This window comes from Salmo salar, chromosome 06 (genome assembly GCF_965601325.2).
Source record: "Salmo salar chromosome 06, fSalSal1, whole genome shotgun sequence".
Classification (NCBI taxonomy): domain Eukaryota; kingdom Metazoa; phylum Chordata; class Actinopteri; order Salmoniformes; family Salmonidae; genus Salmo; species Salmo salar.
In genome coordinates this window covers 74,125,413-74,143,713 of record NC_138296.1, presented here as the reverse complement: position 1 = coordinate 74,143,713, position 18,301 = coordinate 74,125,413, and the positions used below count along the sequence as shown (strand labels likewise).

Here is an 18,301-nt window from a genome sequence, read left to right as displayed (position 1 = left end):
ACGCACTACTCATAAAGCACTAGAGTCACACACTACTCATAAAGCAAATGTACAACTTTTATTAATCAAAAACATGAAATACATAAAAACAAATACCGTCATAAAATTGAAAATTACCATATGATATGATATTTTGGCCATATCGCCCAGCCCTAACACACACACACACACACACACACACACACACACACACACACACACACACACACACACACACACACACACACACACACAGACAGAGAGAGAGACAGACAGATCAAATGCTCTGTCTTGTCGACTGGTTTTCTTATCGTCTCAATAATAGAGGCACATGTATACAAATCCAAAACGCGGGTCTGATTGTGATTCCCAAAGCATAGAAATCATCTAGGAGGCCTTGAGAGTGACGCACCCACACACCCCTCATCTCTGCAGGCCTCCTCTCAGTACGCTACGTAGCACACTCTGCCAGGTCCCCTGGGGCTACGAGGGGGACATGTTGATGCCTCGTCTCCATCCTGTTTACATTTCAGCTTCTGAGAAACGCCGCCAGGTGCGGAGAGCACAGACAACACAGCCAAATCTACAAGAACCACGTTTGAAATAAAAACACAAACAAATTTACTTGAATCTGATCAAGCAGAGTAGGGTTGAGTTTATGACTCCAGAAGACAGAATTGATAAGTAGGTGTGGGGTTTGTGTCTGTCTGTCTGTCTGTCTGCTGCCCTTCTTCACCTGATCAGGGAAGTCATTTATATTTGAGTGATTCTCCGCTTCGGCAAAATATCCCTTCCTGTACCCACACTGATATCAAGGGGAATTGTTGGGAATTGCTGTGTTGTGACGTCTATTATGTTGTGAATGCCAGTATCTCTGTGATTAGGTTGTCATAGTGAGACTGTCTCCAGACACAGAGAGAGAGAGAGAGAGAGAGAGAGAGAGAGAGAGAGAGAGAGAGAGAGAGAGAGAGAGAGAGAGAGAGAGAGAGAGAGGGAAATGGAAGGGAGAGAGAAAATAAAGAGATGAGAGAGAGAGAGAGAGAGAGAGAGAGAGAGAGAAGACAGGCTATCCAGTGAAGTGAAGTGCTGACAATAGAGCACAGGGGAGACGAACTACAGAAGCCATCAGCAGGTGTTCATCCCTCTTCATCATGCTCTGAAATGGCACACACTTTCATACCTTCCTTGCGCTCAGCTCAGGGTTCCTGTTTTAGCTGTGCTATTTGAGACAGGGGCCGATTCAATCATGGCCGGACGGATATTATTGTGTCCCAGTGAGGATTTGGACACCAAGCCGTCAGAAATGAATTCATATCTCCTCTTGTTCGAACAGCTTGAGGATTTAGCCGTGGTTGTGGCATAAGCTTGTACACACACACCCATGCACATATGTGCATGCATGCACGGACACACACACACACACACACACACACACACACACACACACACACACACACACACACACACACACACACCTGGAAGTGTGTTAATGACTATCAGTGCCAACAGCAGTCAGAGTAAACACAATAATGGTTGCCATTCAACTAAGTCTGTAGGAGGAACATCAAAGAGAAGCCAGCCTTAGCCCCAAAGATGAAACACAAGGAGTTGACTGTGATCTGGCAACCCGTGGAGTCTTTCCACTATGTATTCAGTGCAAAGCAGCAGAATGACAAACACAGCAGACAGGCTCAATCAAAAAATGGATTACACTAGCTGTCTACTACCACTGCTGGACCGGCAGCTTAGGCCTGTCATAATGAAGACAACCCACAGAGTTGGCAGGTTCTAAGCTTCCTCAATCATCCCTTCTTTCTCCCTCTGTCGTCCGTCCTCATTTATCCTCAGAAACTCCCAAGTTTAAGGTTACCTGTGGTAACCTTTGCAAGGACAGAGCTGTGACGCGTGTAGACATGTGTTAAGGCTTGAAGATCACACAGACATTCATGTCCCAGAATGTGAAAGAGATGGTTTGGCACCAAGCTCAGGGTTATAGAATCTCTCTGATTTGAAGAACCACACAGAGGTCAAAGTCCCTCTTTTTAACAAGGAGTTAAGGTTGACTGGTCGAAAGCTACAGCCTGAGAGCACTAAAGTCGCTTGGTAGTGTCATACAGAATTCAGCATTCATTCTCAAAGCCGGTTTGAGATGTAGGGTTTTTCATGTTGCCAATGGTTCCGAGTCCATTCTACCAATGGGTAGAATGCTTATTGGAAGTTAATTGTTGTGGAATACGTGGTGCAAAGACGGAGCTTAGAAGAGATTTGGGTAAAGAAGTCAGACAGGAAGTCAGAGCAGCTCCACAGCCTGTCCTCAGCAGGGAGTTGAGTGAGTGATATACTGTAGAGAGCACAGTGAGCCTGGAGATGAATCCGGTTTGAGGATAAATAGATGCAGCGCTTGACATTTCCCCGTAAACATCATTATAAAACTGGTTGTTTGGATCACGGATGCTGGATGGACGAGCAGCGTTCTAAGCCATGCTGTATTAGCCGTCACAAACACACCTATGCCTGCTAACAGTTCCATCTGAAAATTATCACTGCTCCTCCATCAGAATATCATGTTCATGTTGCTATCCCAATCATCTGTTTAATTTATCTCAACTCACACATTATTTCCCATTGCTTCTAGCCAAGCATTTAGTTTGGTATAGTGGGGGCTAATATAAGCCTAGCATTTAGTTTAATACAGCGGGGGTTAATATAAGCCTAGCATTTAGTTTAATACAGCGGGGGCTAATATAAGCCTAGCATTTAGTTTAGTACAGCGGGGGTTAATATAAGCCTAGCATTTAGTTTAGTACAGCGGGGTTTAATATAAGCCTAGCATTTAGTTTAGTACAGCGGGGTTTAATATAAGCCTAGCGTTTAGTTTAGTACAGCGGGGTTTAATATAAGCCTAGCGTTTAGTTTAGTACAGCGGGGTTTAATATAAGCCTAGCGTTTAGTTTAGTACAGCGGGGGTTAATATAAGCCTAGCGTTTAGTTTAGTACAGCGGGGTTTAATATAAGCCTAGCGTTTAGTTTAGTACTGTCTTTAGACATCAATAAGGTACAAGAGGCACAATTTAAATGTGACTGTATTCATGATACAGCACTGACTCGTGTCTTATTGCTTAATTAAATGACATCTCTGAGTAAACATCATTAAAACGGGACTCTGGGATAGAATACTGCATAAAACCCAGGAAACTCCGCATTTTATGTAACTAATAAGCTACTCTGAAGTGCTGTTTATGAGAGCATGTGGCCAAGCTGTAGCAGAGTAGTAAATTACTACATTCTAATTCATATTAAATTATTAGAAATTCTAATTCCTAATTCTATCAGTGTGAATAGAATGACAGAGGGGACTCTGCTTCTCCTTGGCTCCAGGATGCCTTGGATACAGGCAGCATAATTACAGCGTTTAGAATCCTCTACATAACGACCACTTCCCCTGGCATTTCCTGTTTGGCTTGGCTACTTCCTCCTCATCACAAACCAGACCAGATGATTACAGAAGATAAAGAATGCATCATTTTTCACAGCTCTAGATTATCCCAGCAGGCCTGTGTAGCGATGTGTCGTTTCTGAACATTATTGACATTAACCAACTTGAGCTTTTCTCCCTAAAAAAAACGTTCTCTACCTCCAAGACATTGGGTTTTAAAAATGGCTCTCGACACCAAGGGGTGATACCATCTGACCTAGCAGGACTACAAAAGTACTGCTCCCCTCTTAGCCTCTTATCCGTCTGGACCTCTCAAACTGGACCTCTCAAGCTGGACCTCTATTAAGGAGGGAGGAGAACCTCAATCTTCAGTAGGCCAACCACAGGGCCTGGACCTTTGCGGCAGGTAGTCTAGTGATTAGAGCGTTGGGCCAGTAACCGAAAGGTTGTTGGATTGAATCCCCGAGCTGACGTGGTAAAATAAATCTGTCGTTCTGCCTCTGAACAAGGCAGTTAACCCACTGTTCCCCGGTAGGCCGTCATTGTAAATAAGAATTTGTTTTTAGCTGACTTGCCTAGTTAAATAAAGGTTAAATTAAAAAATAAAAATAAAATAATTTTATTAAGGCAAGAACTGGTGAACTGATAAATTAGGGGAAGTACCTTTTAGGGAACAGTACATGTAATCCGGTACATAAATTAGGACGAAGAGCCCATGCACTAAACTGTCTCAGAAGGAGACTTAGCCATTAGAGAGCTAGTGTAGCCTGAATGGTATATTTAAGATGACCTTCTTCAAGGAAAGAGAACACAATTAGAGCAAAGCCTCTGCAACTCAAGCAAGGAGCCAACAGAGAAGAACAACAAGCATAAGGACACCAACTCAGGACCAAAGGAACAACCTGAAGGAGGAACCACCCAAGTCAACCAGAAAGCACACCCAGCCATCTTCTTCCTTTGTTCTCCTCAATGCGGCCTGAACAATCAAGAAGACACAACAGTATTTAATCACAGACTGAGTATGACATCTTTTAATGTTCTGGATCTCCAGGTTGTAACTTCTTGTCTTTCATCCTATTTCATACCTTTTCAAATATTTTGATTAGTGATTAGTGTTTTTAAATGTTGATTGTATAAAGAACTTGTGTTTGTCTTGTTATTCTAAGGAAATAACTCAAATTCTCAAAGAATTCCTACCTTCATATTAATCTATGTATTACTATTATTCTAATTGCAGTCTTATATAGTTATATGAGTCAGGACTTCTTAGAATACCATTTTGTCCAATACTGGACTGGTGCCCCATTAATCATTTTATAGTAATAAGTGTACACACTACTCTACACCAGTGATGACCACAAGCTAACCACACCCGCCTCTGTAGGGCAGATTATTTATTTGCTTTGCCATACAGTATTTCCCATGCTAATACGCTGCAGGAGATTTAATATGACTCACAAATGTACATATACACATGTATAGTGCATTCGGAAAGTACTCAGACCCCTTTACTTTAAAAAAAAAATGTACAGCCTTATTCCAAAATTGATTAAATCGTTTTTTTCCCTCATCAATCTACACACAATACCCCATAATGGCAAAGAAAAAACTGGTTTTAGATGTTTTAGCAAATCTATTAAAAATAAAACTGAAATATCACATTTACATAAGTATTCAGACCCTTTACTCAGTACTTTGTTGAAGCACCTTTGGCAGCGATTACAGCCTCGAGTCTTCTTGGGTATGACGCTACAAGCTTGGCACACCTGTATTTGGGGAGTTTCTCTCATTCTTCTCTGCAGAGCTTCACAAGCTCTGTCAGGTTGGATGGGGAGTGTCGCTGCTCAGCTATTTTCAGGTCCCTCCAGAGATGTTCGACCGGGTTCAACCGGTCTGGGATAAGGCTGGGCGACTCAAGGACATTCAGAGACTTGTCCTAAAGCCACTCATGCGTTGTCTTTGCAGTGTGCTTAGGGTTGTTGCCCTGTTGGAAGGTGAACCTTCGCCCTAGTCAGTCATGTGAAATCCATAGATTAGGGCCTAATGAATTTATTTAAATTGACTGATTTCCTTATTTGAACTCTGTAAAATCATTGAAATTGTTGCATTTATATTTTAGTTATATATATATATATATATATATATATATATATATATACAGTACCAGTCAAAAGTTTGGACACACCTACTCATATATTTTATATTTGAGATTTTGCCTTGATGACAGCTTTGCACACTCTTGGCATTCTCTCAACCAGCGACTTTGAAGAATATAAAATGTAAAACACTTTTTTGGTTACTACATGATTCCATATGTGTTATTTCATAGTTTTGATGTCTTCACTATTATTCTACAATGTAGAAAATAGTACAAATAAAGACAAAACCTTGAATGAGTAGGTGTGTCCAAACTTTTGACTGGTACTATATATATATATATATATATATATATATATATATATATATATATATATATATATATATATATATATATATATATATATATATATATATATATATATATATATATATATATAAAATCATTGACGCTATATACAGTTGCAAGAAAAAGTTAGTGAACCCTTTGGAATTACCTGGATTTCTGCATTTATAAAATCTGGTCTGATCTTCATCTAATCTAGAGGTGAAAGAAACGCACACCTATTTAGGCGAGGTGCTGGCTAGCAGAGTAGAACACTTGAAAAATGAAAGGAGAGCCGCACACTCTAAGAGCTCAGATGTAATAACCTAATGTCCAACGTTTCGACAGACAAGCTGTCTTCATCAGGGTATAATGACAAACACTGCGGGGTGACTCGTTTATATAGTGTCAAAGAACACACACAGGTGTCTAATCATGGCCGGGTGTGGCCTAATATCATTGGTTAATTCTCAGATATAAAAATAACATAGGCCTACAAACATTTACAATGAATAGCAAAATCACAATAATCACAAGAATGGCTTCCGATCAAAGTCTACGTTAAGACCGAAGGGAGCAAGGGTCATTAAATTAAAGATCCAGGCAGCTCCTCGTTTTAACAATAAATTGTCGAGGTCACCCCCTCTCCTAGGGAGAGTGACATGTTCGATGCCGATATAACGTAGGGACGAAAACGAGTGGTTTACTTCCAAAAAGTGGGCTGAGTTTTTGCACCTAATGGTGCTACGATGCTCTGAGATTCATACTTTTAATATTGCGCTCTGTTTTACCCACATATTTTTTACCACAAGGACAAGTTATAAGATAAATAACTGCCTTAGTGGAGTGACAACACCTTTGATTGGGATCTGTTACCCTGTTTGGGGGTGTTTTGAAGGATCTACATTTATAAGTGCCATTGCATTGAGCACAGCCATTACACTTATAGTTTCCATCCAGTAGGGGCGCAAATACACGTTGTGCAGGGATATCTTGGGGTGGTAAATCAGAGTTTACCAGTTGATCTCTGAGGTTTCTGCCCCGCGAGAATACGACCAAGGGAAGGTCCGAAAGCACATTACCGATACTATCATCGGATCTTAGAATGTGCCAATGTTTGAACGATTCCCTTAATTTGTTCAGAGCACTTTGAATAGCAGGTAGTTAGAACGCAAGAATGCTTCTTTTTGCGAGACTGTCCTTGAAAAAGATGTCTCGGTTTGTTTTGAATTTTTATATCTGAGAATTAACCAATGATATCAGGCCACACCCGGCCATGATTACAGACACCTGTGTGTGTTCTTTGACACTATATAAACGAGTCACCCCGCAGTGTTTGTCATTATACCCTGATGAAGACAGCTTATCTGTCGAAACGTTGGTTATTAAATTATTGCATATTTTACTTTTACTTTTTCCAGCCTGCACTGTGAATGATTACTCAATGTCTTCAATACAAATGTGAAAAGTACAACTGTTTGTGTGTTATTAGTTTAGTCAGATTGTGTTTGTCTATTATTGTGACTTAGATGAAGATCAGACCACATTTTATGAGTAATCAATGCAGAAATCCAGGTGATTCCAAAAGGTCCAAACTTTTTCTTGCAACTGTATGAATTGTATATACAGTATATAAAAATGGGATGCAATGCAAATGTAAATGCCCCAAAACCCAACATCCAGGGCAGTCATCCCAAAAATTGGAACCAAGGGTGTAGGCGGTGAGCCTCAGTTCATGGAAAGCTAGGCAAAACACTGAGCTATCCTTGGGGAAGTGACGCTTCATCAACTCCCAGAGACAGAGTCACAGAGACATGCAAGTCACAGCAACTTTCTCCTGAGGAGGACTATGTCTCTGTCACGCAGGACATGTTCATGAATAATCATGAGCATTCAATGAATGATTACATTGTAAAATATAAGGGATAGAAGTAGGGAAATATCTGCGACTCAGAGACACTTTTCCCACCTCTCCGTGACAGTCCCTCAGCCAGACTAATCTCCAACCAGAGTGCCTGCATTCTCCACTTGATATATTCCTCTTCTCCTCCTCCCCTCAAAACTTTATCATTTTTTTCTCTCCTCTTCTACTCTGCATTTGAAAAACGTTTCAACCCTTTGAATTGTAGCAACTTAATGAAAGTAATTCGATGAGTCAATGCGGATGCAAACACAACAAAGACATCCTGACGGGCACACACATTTTTACATTTGACATGTTAGTCATTCAGCAGACGCTCTTATCCAGAGCGACTTACAGTAGTGAGTGCATACATTTTCATACTGGTCCCCTGTGGGAATCGAACCCACAACCCTGGCATTGCAAGTGCCATGCACTACCAAGTGAGCCACAACTGAAGCACCCACCCCCACAGACACCCACAGACACCCACAGACACCCACACTCACAGACAGACCAACACACCACAGAGTGTGATGGGAAGTTTCAAGCTCTTATGTTGGCAGAAAAGAGTGGCAGTCCAATATTTCATCCTGACAGCGTTCTGAAAATCTGAGCCCGCTGAAATGCCAGAGGTCAGCTGGAGGTCAACTGGGGTGACAGAGCGGCGGGTGGCGAGGCTTCCGTGTTTAGCCGTTTGACTCACCAGTGTGTCGCTGTTCCCATGGAAGGGAGGGGGGTAGCACAGAGGCCTTTGTGCGGTCGAGTGGACGGAAAATAGCATGAGCTAGAGAGAGAGGCGGGGGGCCCAGACCCTAATGAATGTGTCAAAGCCTGATGTTGGAGTCACAGTAATGTCACTGCGCTGTAAGTGACCTACGATTAGCCCTGTGAAGGCCAAGGCAAAGTTTTGAATTCCCTCAGAGGGGTCAGGGAGGGCAGTCAAAGAGATTTGAGAGATTTTTAATCCCAACAGTGGCAATAGCTTAGTATTGTAGCTCCCGGCGGTGGCGTCCATTTAAATGAGATGAAAGCCTCACAGTGTTGGAGTTGGAGGGAGGCTTTCAATAGGCCGATTTCCCTTTCTCTCTTCCCTTCTTAAAGGGTCACTCAGAATGAATGTGAGAGGGGCTCAGCTAAACCTGTGGTGGAGTTGCTGTGCTACGTAATACAGAGACAAGGAAGGGACATATGGCGTGTGTGTGTGTGTGTGTGTGTGTGTGTGTGTGTGTGTGTGTGTGTGTGTGTGTGTGTGTGTGTGTGTGTGTGTGTGTGTAGGGAGGGCCCGGGGTTCAATGGTCAGCCACTCGAGGAGGGCCAACACCTGTGATCAGAGACAGCTGTTGTTGATTCCAGAGTTCTAAACCTGCCCTCATCTCTCCTCCCAGCTTCTCTCGCCCTTTCATCTCTGATCCCTTCCAGTGCAAAGCTCCTGGGGTAAACAAACTTCAGCTGTTCACAGGGATGTCTCCCTCTCTCACTCAGTATCTCTCTGTCTCTCTCTCATCCCCCTCTCTCTCTCACAATCTGTCTTTGTACCTCTACCTCCTTATCACCCCTTCATCCTACCCCCGTCTCTCACCCACTCTCCTTTCATATGAATCCCTATTTTTTCTTATCCCTCTCTCTCCGTTTCGTTCGCTCAGTTACCCCCATCTCTCTATCCACCTGTCTCCCTCCCTTTAACTCTCTCTGTCTCTCTGTCTCTTAGCATGTGTCCAAGGTGCATTGAGACACTTTGAAAGCCATATTGAGTAGCGATCAGCACAAACCTATCTCTCCCCATCTGCCTTTTAAATGGATACATTGTCTGCTGTACTGCTGGACTGTGAATGTATTACAATGGGCAATGTGATCTTAAGCAGCAATATCTCTGCTATGGAACTACCATAATGGAGTCCATGAATACCTAGGCATTATGACAGGTATTGTGCCAGTTGAAAAGTCCCCCAGCTAAATGAATGAGCAACAGTAGACATGACACCTAAAATCACCTCAAATTCAATATTACAACAGTGGAAACTTCCAAGAATTCAATCAAACCTTTGAAGGAAACTTTTCAACTGGAAAGACTGAGTATGAACAGAATCACGCACTCATACACACTCACAAGTAAAACCAACCGCACATGCATAAATAAAAAAACACACACAGCCCTTTCAACCATTGTTTTGCAAATAGTTACCATAAAATAAGCATAAAGAAAGTGATTCGTCTAGCATACATAATCAGCATGTTACCAGTCAGTACAGTAGAACTCACTTGATGTAGTATGGAACCTTATTCTGAGACACGGCTCTCTGCCACGGGAGCTGCACAGAGGCTGTGGAGAAAAAAATACACCATTAAAAACACAGCGTTATTTGCAGCGCAATAATCTGTTTAGTCTCCCGAGTCGACTGCTTCCGCAAATATCCACTAATAGTTCCATAATGTAATGGCCTTTTCTCCAAATAACATTCCCACTGTGCATGAAATGTAAAAAGTAATGTGCATAACTATTGGACAGTTGGAGCGAGTTAAGACGGCTATATCTGTGAGAAGGGGCTGCATCCTCTTAATAATAGCTGTTTAATATATTCTAATGGCATGTTATTCTTAGACTTCACAGACAAAGGGGAGAACAAACGGAGAGAAGGAAAGCGGATGAGTTAGCTGATCTTCAAAGCCCAAACACAACCAACAGACTGACAGGACAATAAAAGCTGTCAGATGTGATGACATACGACTTTACAAGCTGTCGTAAGCCATTCACAGAGAGGAACATGAGCTGTCATAAGCCATTCACAGAGAGGCGCTCAGAAGTTGATGGAAGCCTTTCCCTCCCCTGTATACACCTAACCTACACACACTGCCTTTGCTATGAAGCCCCTAAATAAGATCTGGGGCAACCAATTACCTTCAGAAGTCACATAATTAGTTAAATAAAGTCCACCTGTGTGCAATCTAAGTGTCACATGATCTGTAACATGATCTCAGTATATATACACCTGTTCTGAAAGGCCCCAGAGTCTGCAACACCACTAAACATGGGGCACCACCAAGCAAGCGGCGCCATAAAGACCAAGGAGCACTCCGAACAGGTCAGGGACAAAGTTGTGGAGAAGTGCAGATCAGGGTTGGGTTATAAAAAAATATCAGAAACTTTGAACATCCCACGGAGCACCATTAAATCCATTATTAAAAAATGGAAAGAATATGGAACCACAACAAACCTGCCAAGAGAGGGCCGCCCACCAAAACTCACGGACCAGGCAAGGAGGGCATTAATCAGAGAGGCAACAAAGAGACCAAAGATAACCCTGAAGGAGCTGCAAAGCTCCACAGTGGAGATTGGAGTATCTGTCCATAGAAATACTTTAAGCCGTACACTCCACAGAGCTGGGCTTTACGGAAGAGTGGCCAGAAAAAAGCCATTGCTTAAAGAAAAAAAATAAGCAAACACGTTTGGTGTTCGCCAAAAGGCATGTGGGAGACTCCCAAAACATATGGAAGAAGGTACTCTGGTCAGATGAAACTAAAATTTAGCTTTTTGGCCATCAAGGAAAACACTATGTCTGGCACAAACCCAACACCTCTCATCACCCCGAGAACCCCATCCCCACAGTGAAGCATGGTGGTGGCAGCATGCTGGGAAAGGAACTGGGAAACCTGTTTCAGTCTTCCAGAGATTTGAGACTGGGACCGAGGTTCACCTTCCAGCAGGACAATGACCCTAAGCATACTGCTAAAGCAACACTCGAGTGGTTTAAGGGGAAACATTTAAATGTCTTGGAATGGCCTAGTCAAAGCCCAGACCTCAATCCAATTGAGAATATGTGGTATGACTTAAAGATTGCTATACACCAGCGGAACCCATCCAACTTGAAGGAGCTGGAGTAGTTTTGCCTTGAAGAATGGGCAAAAATCCCAGTGGCTAGATGTGCCAAGCTTATAGAGATATACCGCAAGAGACTTGCAGCTGTAATTTCTACAAAAGGTCGCTCTACAAAGTATTGACTTTGGGGGGGTGAATAGTTATGCACTCTCAATTTAGTTTTTTTGTCTTATTTCTTGTTTGTTTCACAATAAAAAATATTTTGTATCTTCAAAGTGGTAGGCATGTTGTGTAAATCAAATGATACAAATCCCCCCCAAAAAATGAATTTTAATTCCAGGTTGTAAAACAACAAAATAGGAAAAATGCCAAGGAGGGTGAATACTTTCACAAGCCTCTGTAGATGGAGGGTGAATACTTTCACAAGCCTCTGTAGATGGAGGGTGAATACTTTCACAAGCCTCTGTAGATGGAGGGTGAATACTTTCACAAGCCTCTGTAGATGGAGGGTGAATACTTTCACAAGCCTCTGTAGATGGAGGGTGAATACTTTCACAATCCTCTGTAGATGGAGGGTGAATGCTCATGGATGGATGGATGGATGGATGGATGGATGGATGGATGGATGGATGGAAGGAAGGATGGGCGGACGGAAGGATGGGTGGACAGACGGACACTTACTTGATCCCTTAGGGGAAACCGAGTTATTAAAATACTATGAGAAGGAATGGTAGATTATATCTACTCTATGAGAGATGAAAGGGGAGCCTGAATGGCATCTTGTCTGGTACAGTAGCTCAGCTGTCAGCACCACTCAAGTCTATGGACATGAAGCTGCTCAGTTTCCTCTCCATCCCACCCTGTTATCATACAGCAGACATTTTGGATCCATGTCTAAGCCAAATGGGGTAGATAAAAGAGGGGTTGGATATGAGATGGAGAGAGGAAGGGGACATAGTCATGAAAAACAACATTCCTGTGGTGTATAATTTTTGTAAATGGGGATGGAAGGAGGGAGAGGTAGAGTCTGGCTTTCTCTGTCTGTTCCTAATGTTCTCTCTCTCTGCCCTCTATCCTCCCTCCCTCCCCTCATTCTCTTCCTGGTTAATGACCACTCTGGTCTGAGAGGAGAATAACTAGAGGAAGTCGGAGGAGAGTTGTAATTAAGCATTGAATTATTCAAGAGTAAAGAACCTTGTGCCTGCAAATGGCCTGCGTGACTCTGTGTGTGTCTGTCTGTGTGAGTGTGTATAGGAGGCAGTGGATGATGGCTGACTTCAAAACAACCCTGACAAAAAGAACAACAGCCAAACTTACAGAAATTCCTCCCCCATCATGGATAGGCTACTGCCAAGACATTCGTAGGCTGTATTACATATCAAGGGCAGTCATTGGCTACTCACTGGAGAGGAAGTGCTGGGAGGACGGGCCAAAGTCTCTGTGGGCTTCCTGAAGGAGTTTCAGTCTCTCCTCAACGGCCACCTGCACACCAGAAAGAGGAGAGAGAGAGTTACACACACATCTGCACCCCGCCAGCTCTATATGGACCGGCCCAGCTGTGTGTGTGTGTATTGCTGAGTGTCCTCACTGTGAGCAGTGACTCAGTCATCCTCCCTACAGTGAGGGAACAAGGCCGTCTCTACACAGGGAACCATGAGGCTTGGCTTCCACAGTTTGATCATACCCCGGTGAATCTCTATGGGGTGACTGGCGACTGGGGTCAGTCCTGCTGTGCTGTGTGCCCTTCTGTCTGATCAGATCAAAGTGGCTTCCTATTTCAGTGGTCATCATCGACTCCTGCACGGTAATGCCAGGGGTGGCGGGTATGGAGAAGGATCTCTCTCTTGCTGTCTCTTTATTTGTCTCTTGTCTCTCTCTCACAGACACACACACGGTCAAGCCCCCTCATACATGCAGTACAAACCCCCATTGATTCAAGCACTACAGTGACAACTGAGCCTGAGGGGTGTAAGAGTAGGGCTCTAATCCCAGCCATCAGTAAACTGGACCAGGACACAGATCATACAATGCTAAAGCACTGGGACCTTGAGCAAGGACACCAACACCATAGAGACTGACATATAAAAGGGAAATTTAGATCACACAAGAGGAGACGGACGCACACACACACACACAAAACCCTCTGTGAGTCATAACCACCGGGGGTGAAACATGCCCAGTCCCAAAAACACAGAGCGTGTCCCAAATCAGATTAAACCAATTGATCAAAAGAGGGGTGGGGTGAATTTGATCTACAGTGACAGAAGTAAGCAGTACCAATACAGAAATAAGGCCCCTGTAGAGGCAGACAAGTGGAGGGCCACCTCTCCCCTTCCCTCACTGTGTCTGAGCTGCAGCGTGCTGACAGACAGAGAGAGAGGAGGGAAGGAATAATGAGAGAAAGCGAAAGAACAAGAACAAACAGGTGAAAAGAGAGGGACAGAAATACATGATTACAAGACAGTAGGAGAGCTAGTATGACATTGAAGGACAATAAACATGAGTGTACAGACAAGCAGAGGGGAGAATAAGATGGCTCCTAAACGGAGGGACATGTTAGTTGTGACACCTACATCCAGGTATGACAACGCCTAAAAGGGAGGAGGGTTGTAGCTGTGACACCTCTTCTCATGGCACATGAAAGGGAGATTGTTTTAGGCGTGACATCCATTGCTACACCTGTAAAAGGGGGGAAGGTTTAAGGCATGACATCCTTTGCCCACCTGTAAAGGGGGGAAGGTTTTAGGCGTGACACACATTGTCCACCTGTAAAAGGGGGAAGGTTTTAGGCGTGACATCCATTGCTCACCTGTAAAATGTAGAAGGTTTTAGGCATGACATCCTTTGCCCACCTGTAAAAGGGGGAAGGTTTTAGGCATGACACTCATTGCCCACCTGTAAAAGGGGCAAGGTTTTAGGCGTGACACGCATTGCCCACCTGTAAAAGGGGGAAGGTTTTAGGCGTGACACCCATTGCCAACCTGTAAAATGTAGAAGGTTTTAGGCATGACATCCTTTGCCCACCTGTAAAGGGGGGGGGAGGTTTTAGGTGTGACACGCATTGCCCACCTGTAAATGGGGGAAGGTTTTAGGCGTGACACCCATTGCCCACCTGTAAAATGTAGAAGGTTTTAGGCATGACATCCTTTGCCCACCTGTAAAGGGGGGAAGGTTTTAGGCGTGACACCCATTGCCCACCTGTAAAATGTAGAAGGTTTTAGGCATGACATCCTTTGCCCACCTGTAAAGGGGGGAAGGTTTTAGGCGTGACACCCACTGCCCACCTGTAAAATGTGGAAGGTTTTAGGCATGACATCCTTTGCCCACCTGTAAAGGGGGGAAGGTTTTAGGCGTGACACCCACTGCCCACCTGTAAAATGTGGAAGGTTTTAGGCATGACATCCTTTGCCCACCTGTAAAGGGGGGAAGGTTTTAGGCGTGACACCCACTGCCCACCTGTAAAGGGGGGAAGGTTTTAGGCGTGACACCCATTGCCCACCTGTAAAATGTAGAAGGTTTTAGGCATGACATCCTTTGCCCACCTGTAAAGGGGGGAAGGTTTTAGGCGTGACACCCACTGCCCACCTGTAAAATGTGGAAGGTTTTAGGCATGACATCCTTTGCCCACCTGTAAAGGGAGGAAGGTTTTAGGCGTGACACCCACTGCCCACCTGTAAAATGTGGAAGGTTTTAGGCATGACATCCTTTGCCCACCTGTAAAGGGGGGAAGGTTTTAGGCGTGACACCCACTGCCCACCTGTAAAATGTGGAAGGTTTTAGGCATGACATCCTTTGCCCACCTGTAAAGGGGGGAAGGTTTTAGGCGTGACACCCACTGCCCACCTGTAAAGGGGGGAAGGTTTTAGGCGTGACACCCACTGCCCACCTGTAAAGGGGGGAAGGTTTTAGGCGTGACACCCACTGACCACCTGTAAAGGGGGGAAGGTTTTAGGCGTGACACCCATTGCCCACCTGTAGTAGTTTCCAGCGCATGTTGAGGTTGTCCAGTTGTCTGGAGGAGATGGAGGACAGCTGGACATCCAGAGGAGCCAGCTCACCAGACAGCTCGTTCACCTCACACACGTCCTGCCTCAGAGGGGACATCTCCTCCTTGAAGACCTGGGACACACACACATGGGATACACAAACAAAATACTCAGATCCGTGTTTTGCTGTGGACAGATGTACATTACATTATCAGTACAGTGTTTAGTCTTGATTGTGTCAATGTCCTGATACTGTACATACTACAGTGCTGGGGTAATACCTGAGCCAATAGTGATTAGATGGTGACAGGTTATTCATTTTTGGCCATTGATGTACTGTATGTACAGGTCAATTATTACCTGCTTGTACCCACCAGCAAGGCCTTGTTGGTCCTAAATGTATGGTAGTGAATGTAAAAACATCTTCCCTCTCTCTCTCCCCCCATTAATAGACTAGTTACTCCCCAGTCCCCCCCCTCACCGTGGTCTTCGCTATGTGGTCCTGCAGTGAGTCTATGAGCAGGTCTCCTACAGGCTGCCAACCAGCCTTGGTCTCCTCTGCCCTGGCTAGCCGCAGGTCCAGCTGGTCCATGTTGCTCTGGAGCTCCTGTAGCCGCTCTAAGGCCCTCTCTACCTGGCTCTGCCATCCACCTGCGTGGCCCTGCAGACGCTCCCAACGCTCCTGCACCTCCGCTGTCTGCTTCCTGATGGCCCTGGCCACACCCCGCGCCTTCTCCTCTGGAGTCAGGTCTGGGAGAGGAGGAGAGAAAGGGGGAGTGAGGGAGAGGACAATGACTGGAACATCTTAAAAGGGGAAAGTTGGTTGTAGAATAAAAGCAAACACTTCAACTTGAAGCGAGACATTTACTCTGAAGAGAAAAGAGCACGACAGGTCTGCAGACCTGGCGCACGGCCCAGTACATCACTGGGGCAAAGCTCCCTGTCATCCAGGACCTCTGCACCAGGCGGTGTCAGAGGAAGGCCCTGAAAATTGTCAAAGACCCCATCCACCCCAGTCATAGACTGTTCTCTCTACTACCGCATGGCAAGCGGTACCGGAGTGACAAATCTAGGTCAAAAAGGCTTCTCAACAGTTTTTACACCCAAGCCATAAGACTCCTGAACAGGTAACCAAATGGTTACCCGGACTATTTGCATTGTGTGCCCTCCCTCTGCCCCTCCTGCTACTCTCTGTTTATCTTATATGCATAGTCACTTTAACTATACATTCATGTACATACTACCTCAATTGGCCCGACCAACCAGTGCTCCCGCACATTGGCTAACCGGGCTATCTGCATTGTGTCCCACCACCCACCAACCCCTCTTTTTACACTACTGCTACTCTCTGTTCATCATATGTGCATAGTCACTTTAACCATATCTACATGTACATACTACCTCAATCAGCCTGACTAACCGGTGTCTGTATATAGCCTTGCTACTCTTATTTTCAAATGTCTTTTTACTGTTGTTTATTTTTTTACTTACCTACACACACACACACACACACACACACACACACACACACACACACACACACACACACACACACACACACACACACACACACACACACACACACACACACACACACACACACACACACACACACACACACCACACACACACATACCTTTTTTTCCCGCACTATTGGTTAGAGCCTGTAAGTAAGCATTTCACTGTAAGGTCTACAGCTGTTGTATTCGGCGCACGTGACAAATAAACTTTGATTTGATTTGAAATCAGCTTGTCAGAGACCATCTAAATCTCAGACACCCTGATCTGAAGCATGCAGGCACACACAGGCACACACAGGCACACACAGGCACTCACAGGCACTCACAGGCACACACAGGCACACACAGGCACACACAGGCACTCACAGGCACACACAGGCACACACAGGCACTCACAGGCACACACAGGCACACACAGGCACACACAGGCACACATTTTCTATTGTTTTTATTTTACTTTTATTGAGACATTTAAGACCTAGGTCTCTTTTACAAATGCACCTTGTATATACAGCATAATTATACACATTATACCCAAACTACACAAACTATATACAGCGGGTCTTTCTGTCTGTCAGTCTGCCAGACATAGATATCCACACCCCCCAGACAGGACCAGCGTGGGCGCTGTCTGCTTTAATAATGAGAAGTTTGAAATGCAAACAAAAGCCAGGGAAACTCCGGGAGCATTTAATTGGGTCTGAGGTCTTCTCAGCCACTGGGTTCAGACATGACTAAAGGAGACAGCGGTGTCCCTGGTCTCAGATCAGTTTTACTCTGTGAAGCCCCTTGTCCCTCCTGTGAAAGCATCCGAGCTATCACAGGTTTTAGATCAGATATACCCTCTACAGCCACACACACACTTCTGTGACAGCATCTGAGGTCATCTTAGGATTGGTTTCAGATAAGTTTCATCTTCTGATTTTATATACACCAGAATGAAACCATCCTGCCCATCACAGCTCTCAGAGCAGCTCTTAACCACTGATTTGACAAGAGGCCTTCAATAACTATATCAAAGAAGACAGAAGTGCCAGATCCCTGCCTGCTCTCAACTCTGTCCACACCCTCGCAGACCGTCTCATGGGGACCCTACATTATTGAACATCCAGACTCTGATAAAGAGGAAATGTGCAGATGTACAGTAGCTACGACTTCACTGTTTCATCCGCTTGGGCCGATCAGCCTTTAGAGACAGAATTACTAATAAAATATGGTGCATATTTAGTGTTCGGGTGTAT

At 44.4% G+C, this 18,301-nt stretch overlaps 1 protein-coding gene across 11 annotated transcripts in view; it reads right to left on the bottom strand.

The window, feature by feature from the left end:
- utrn (utrophin) overlaps window positions 1-18,301 on the bottom strand; it is a 306,152-nt gene that overhangs the window by 54,324 nt on the left and 233,527 nt on the right. For all 11 annotated transcript variants that reach the window (XM_082976950.1, XM_082976949.1, XM_082976955.1 and 8 more), the window contains 4 exons: window positions 16,022-16,290; window positions 15,527-15,673; window positions 12,958-13,036; window positions 10,000-10,060 (listed from right to left, as the gene is read on the bottom strand). In XM_082976950.1, coding sequence (XP_082833076.1) covers window positions 10,000-10,060; window positions 12,958-13,036; window positions 15,527-15,673; window positions 16,022-16,290 — 556 coding nt within the window. The remainder of the gene's footprint in view (window positions 1-9,999; window positions 10,061-12,957; window positions 13,037-15,526; window positions 15,674-16,021; window positions 16,291-18,301) is intronic.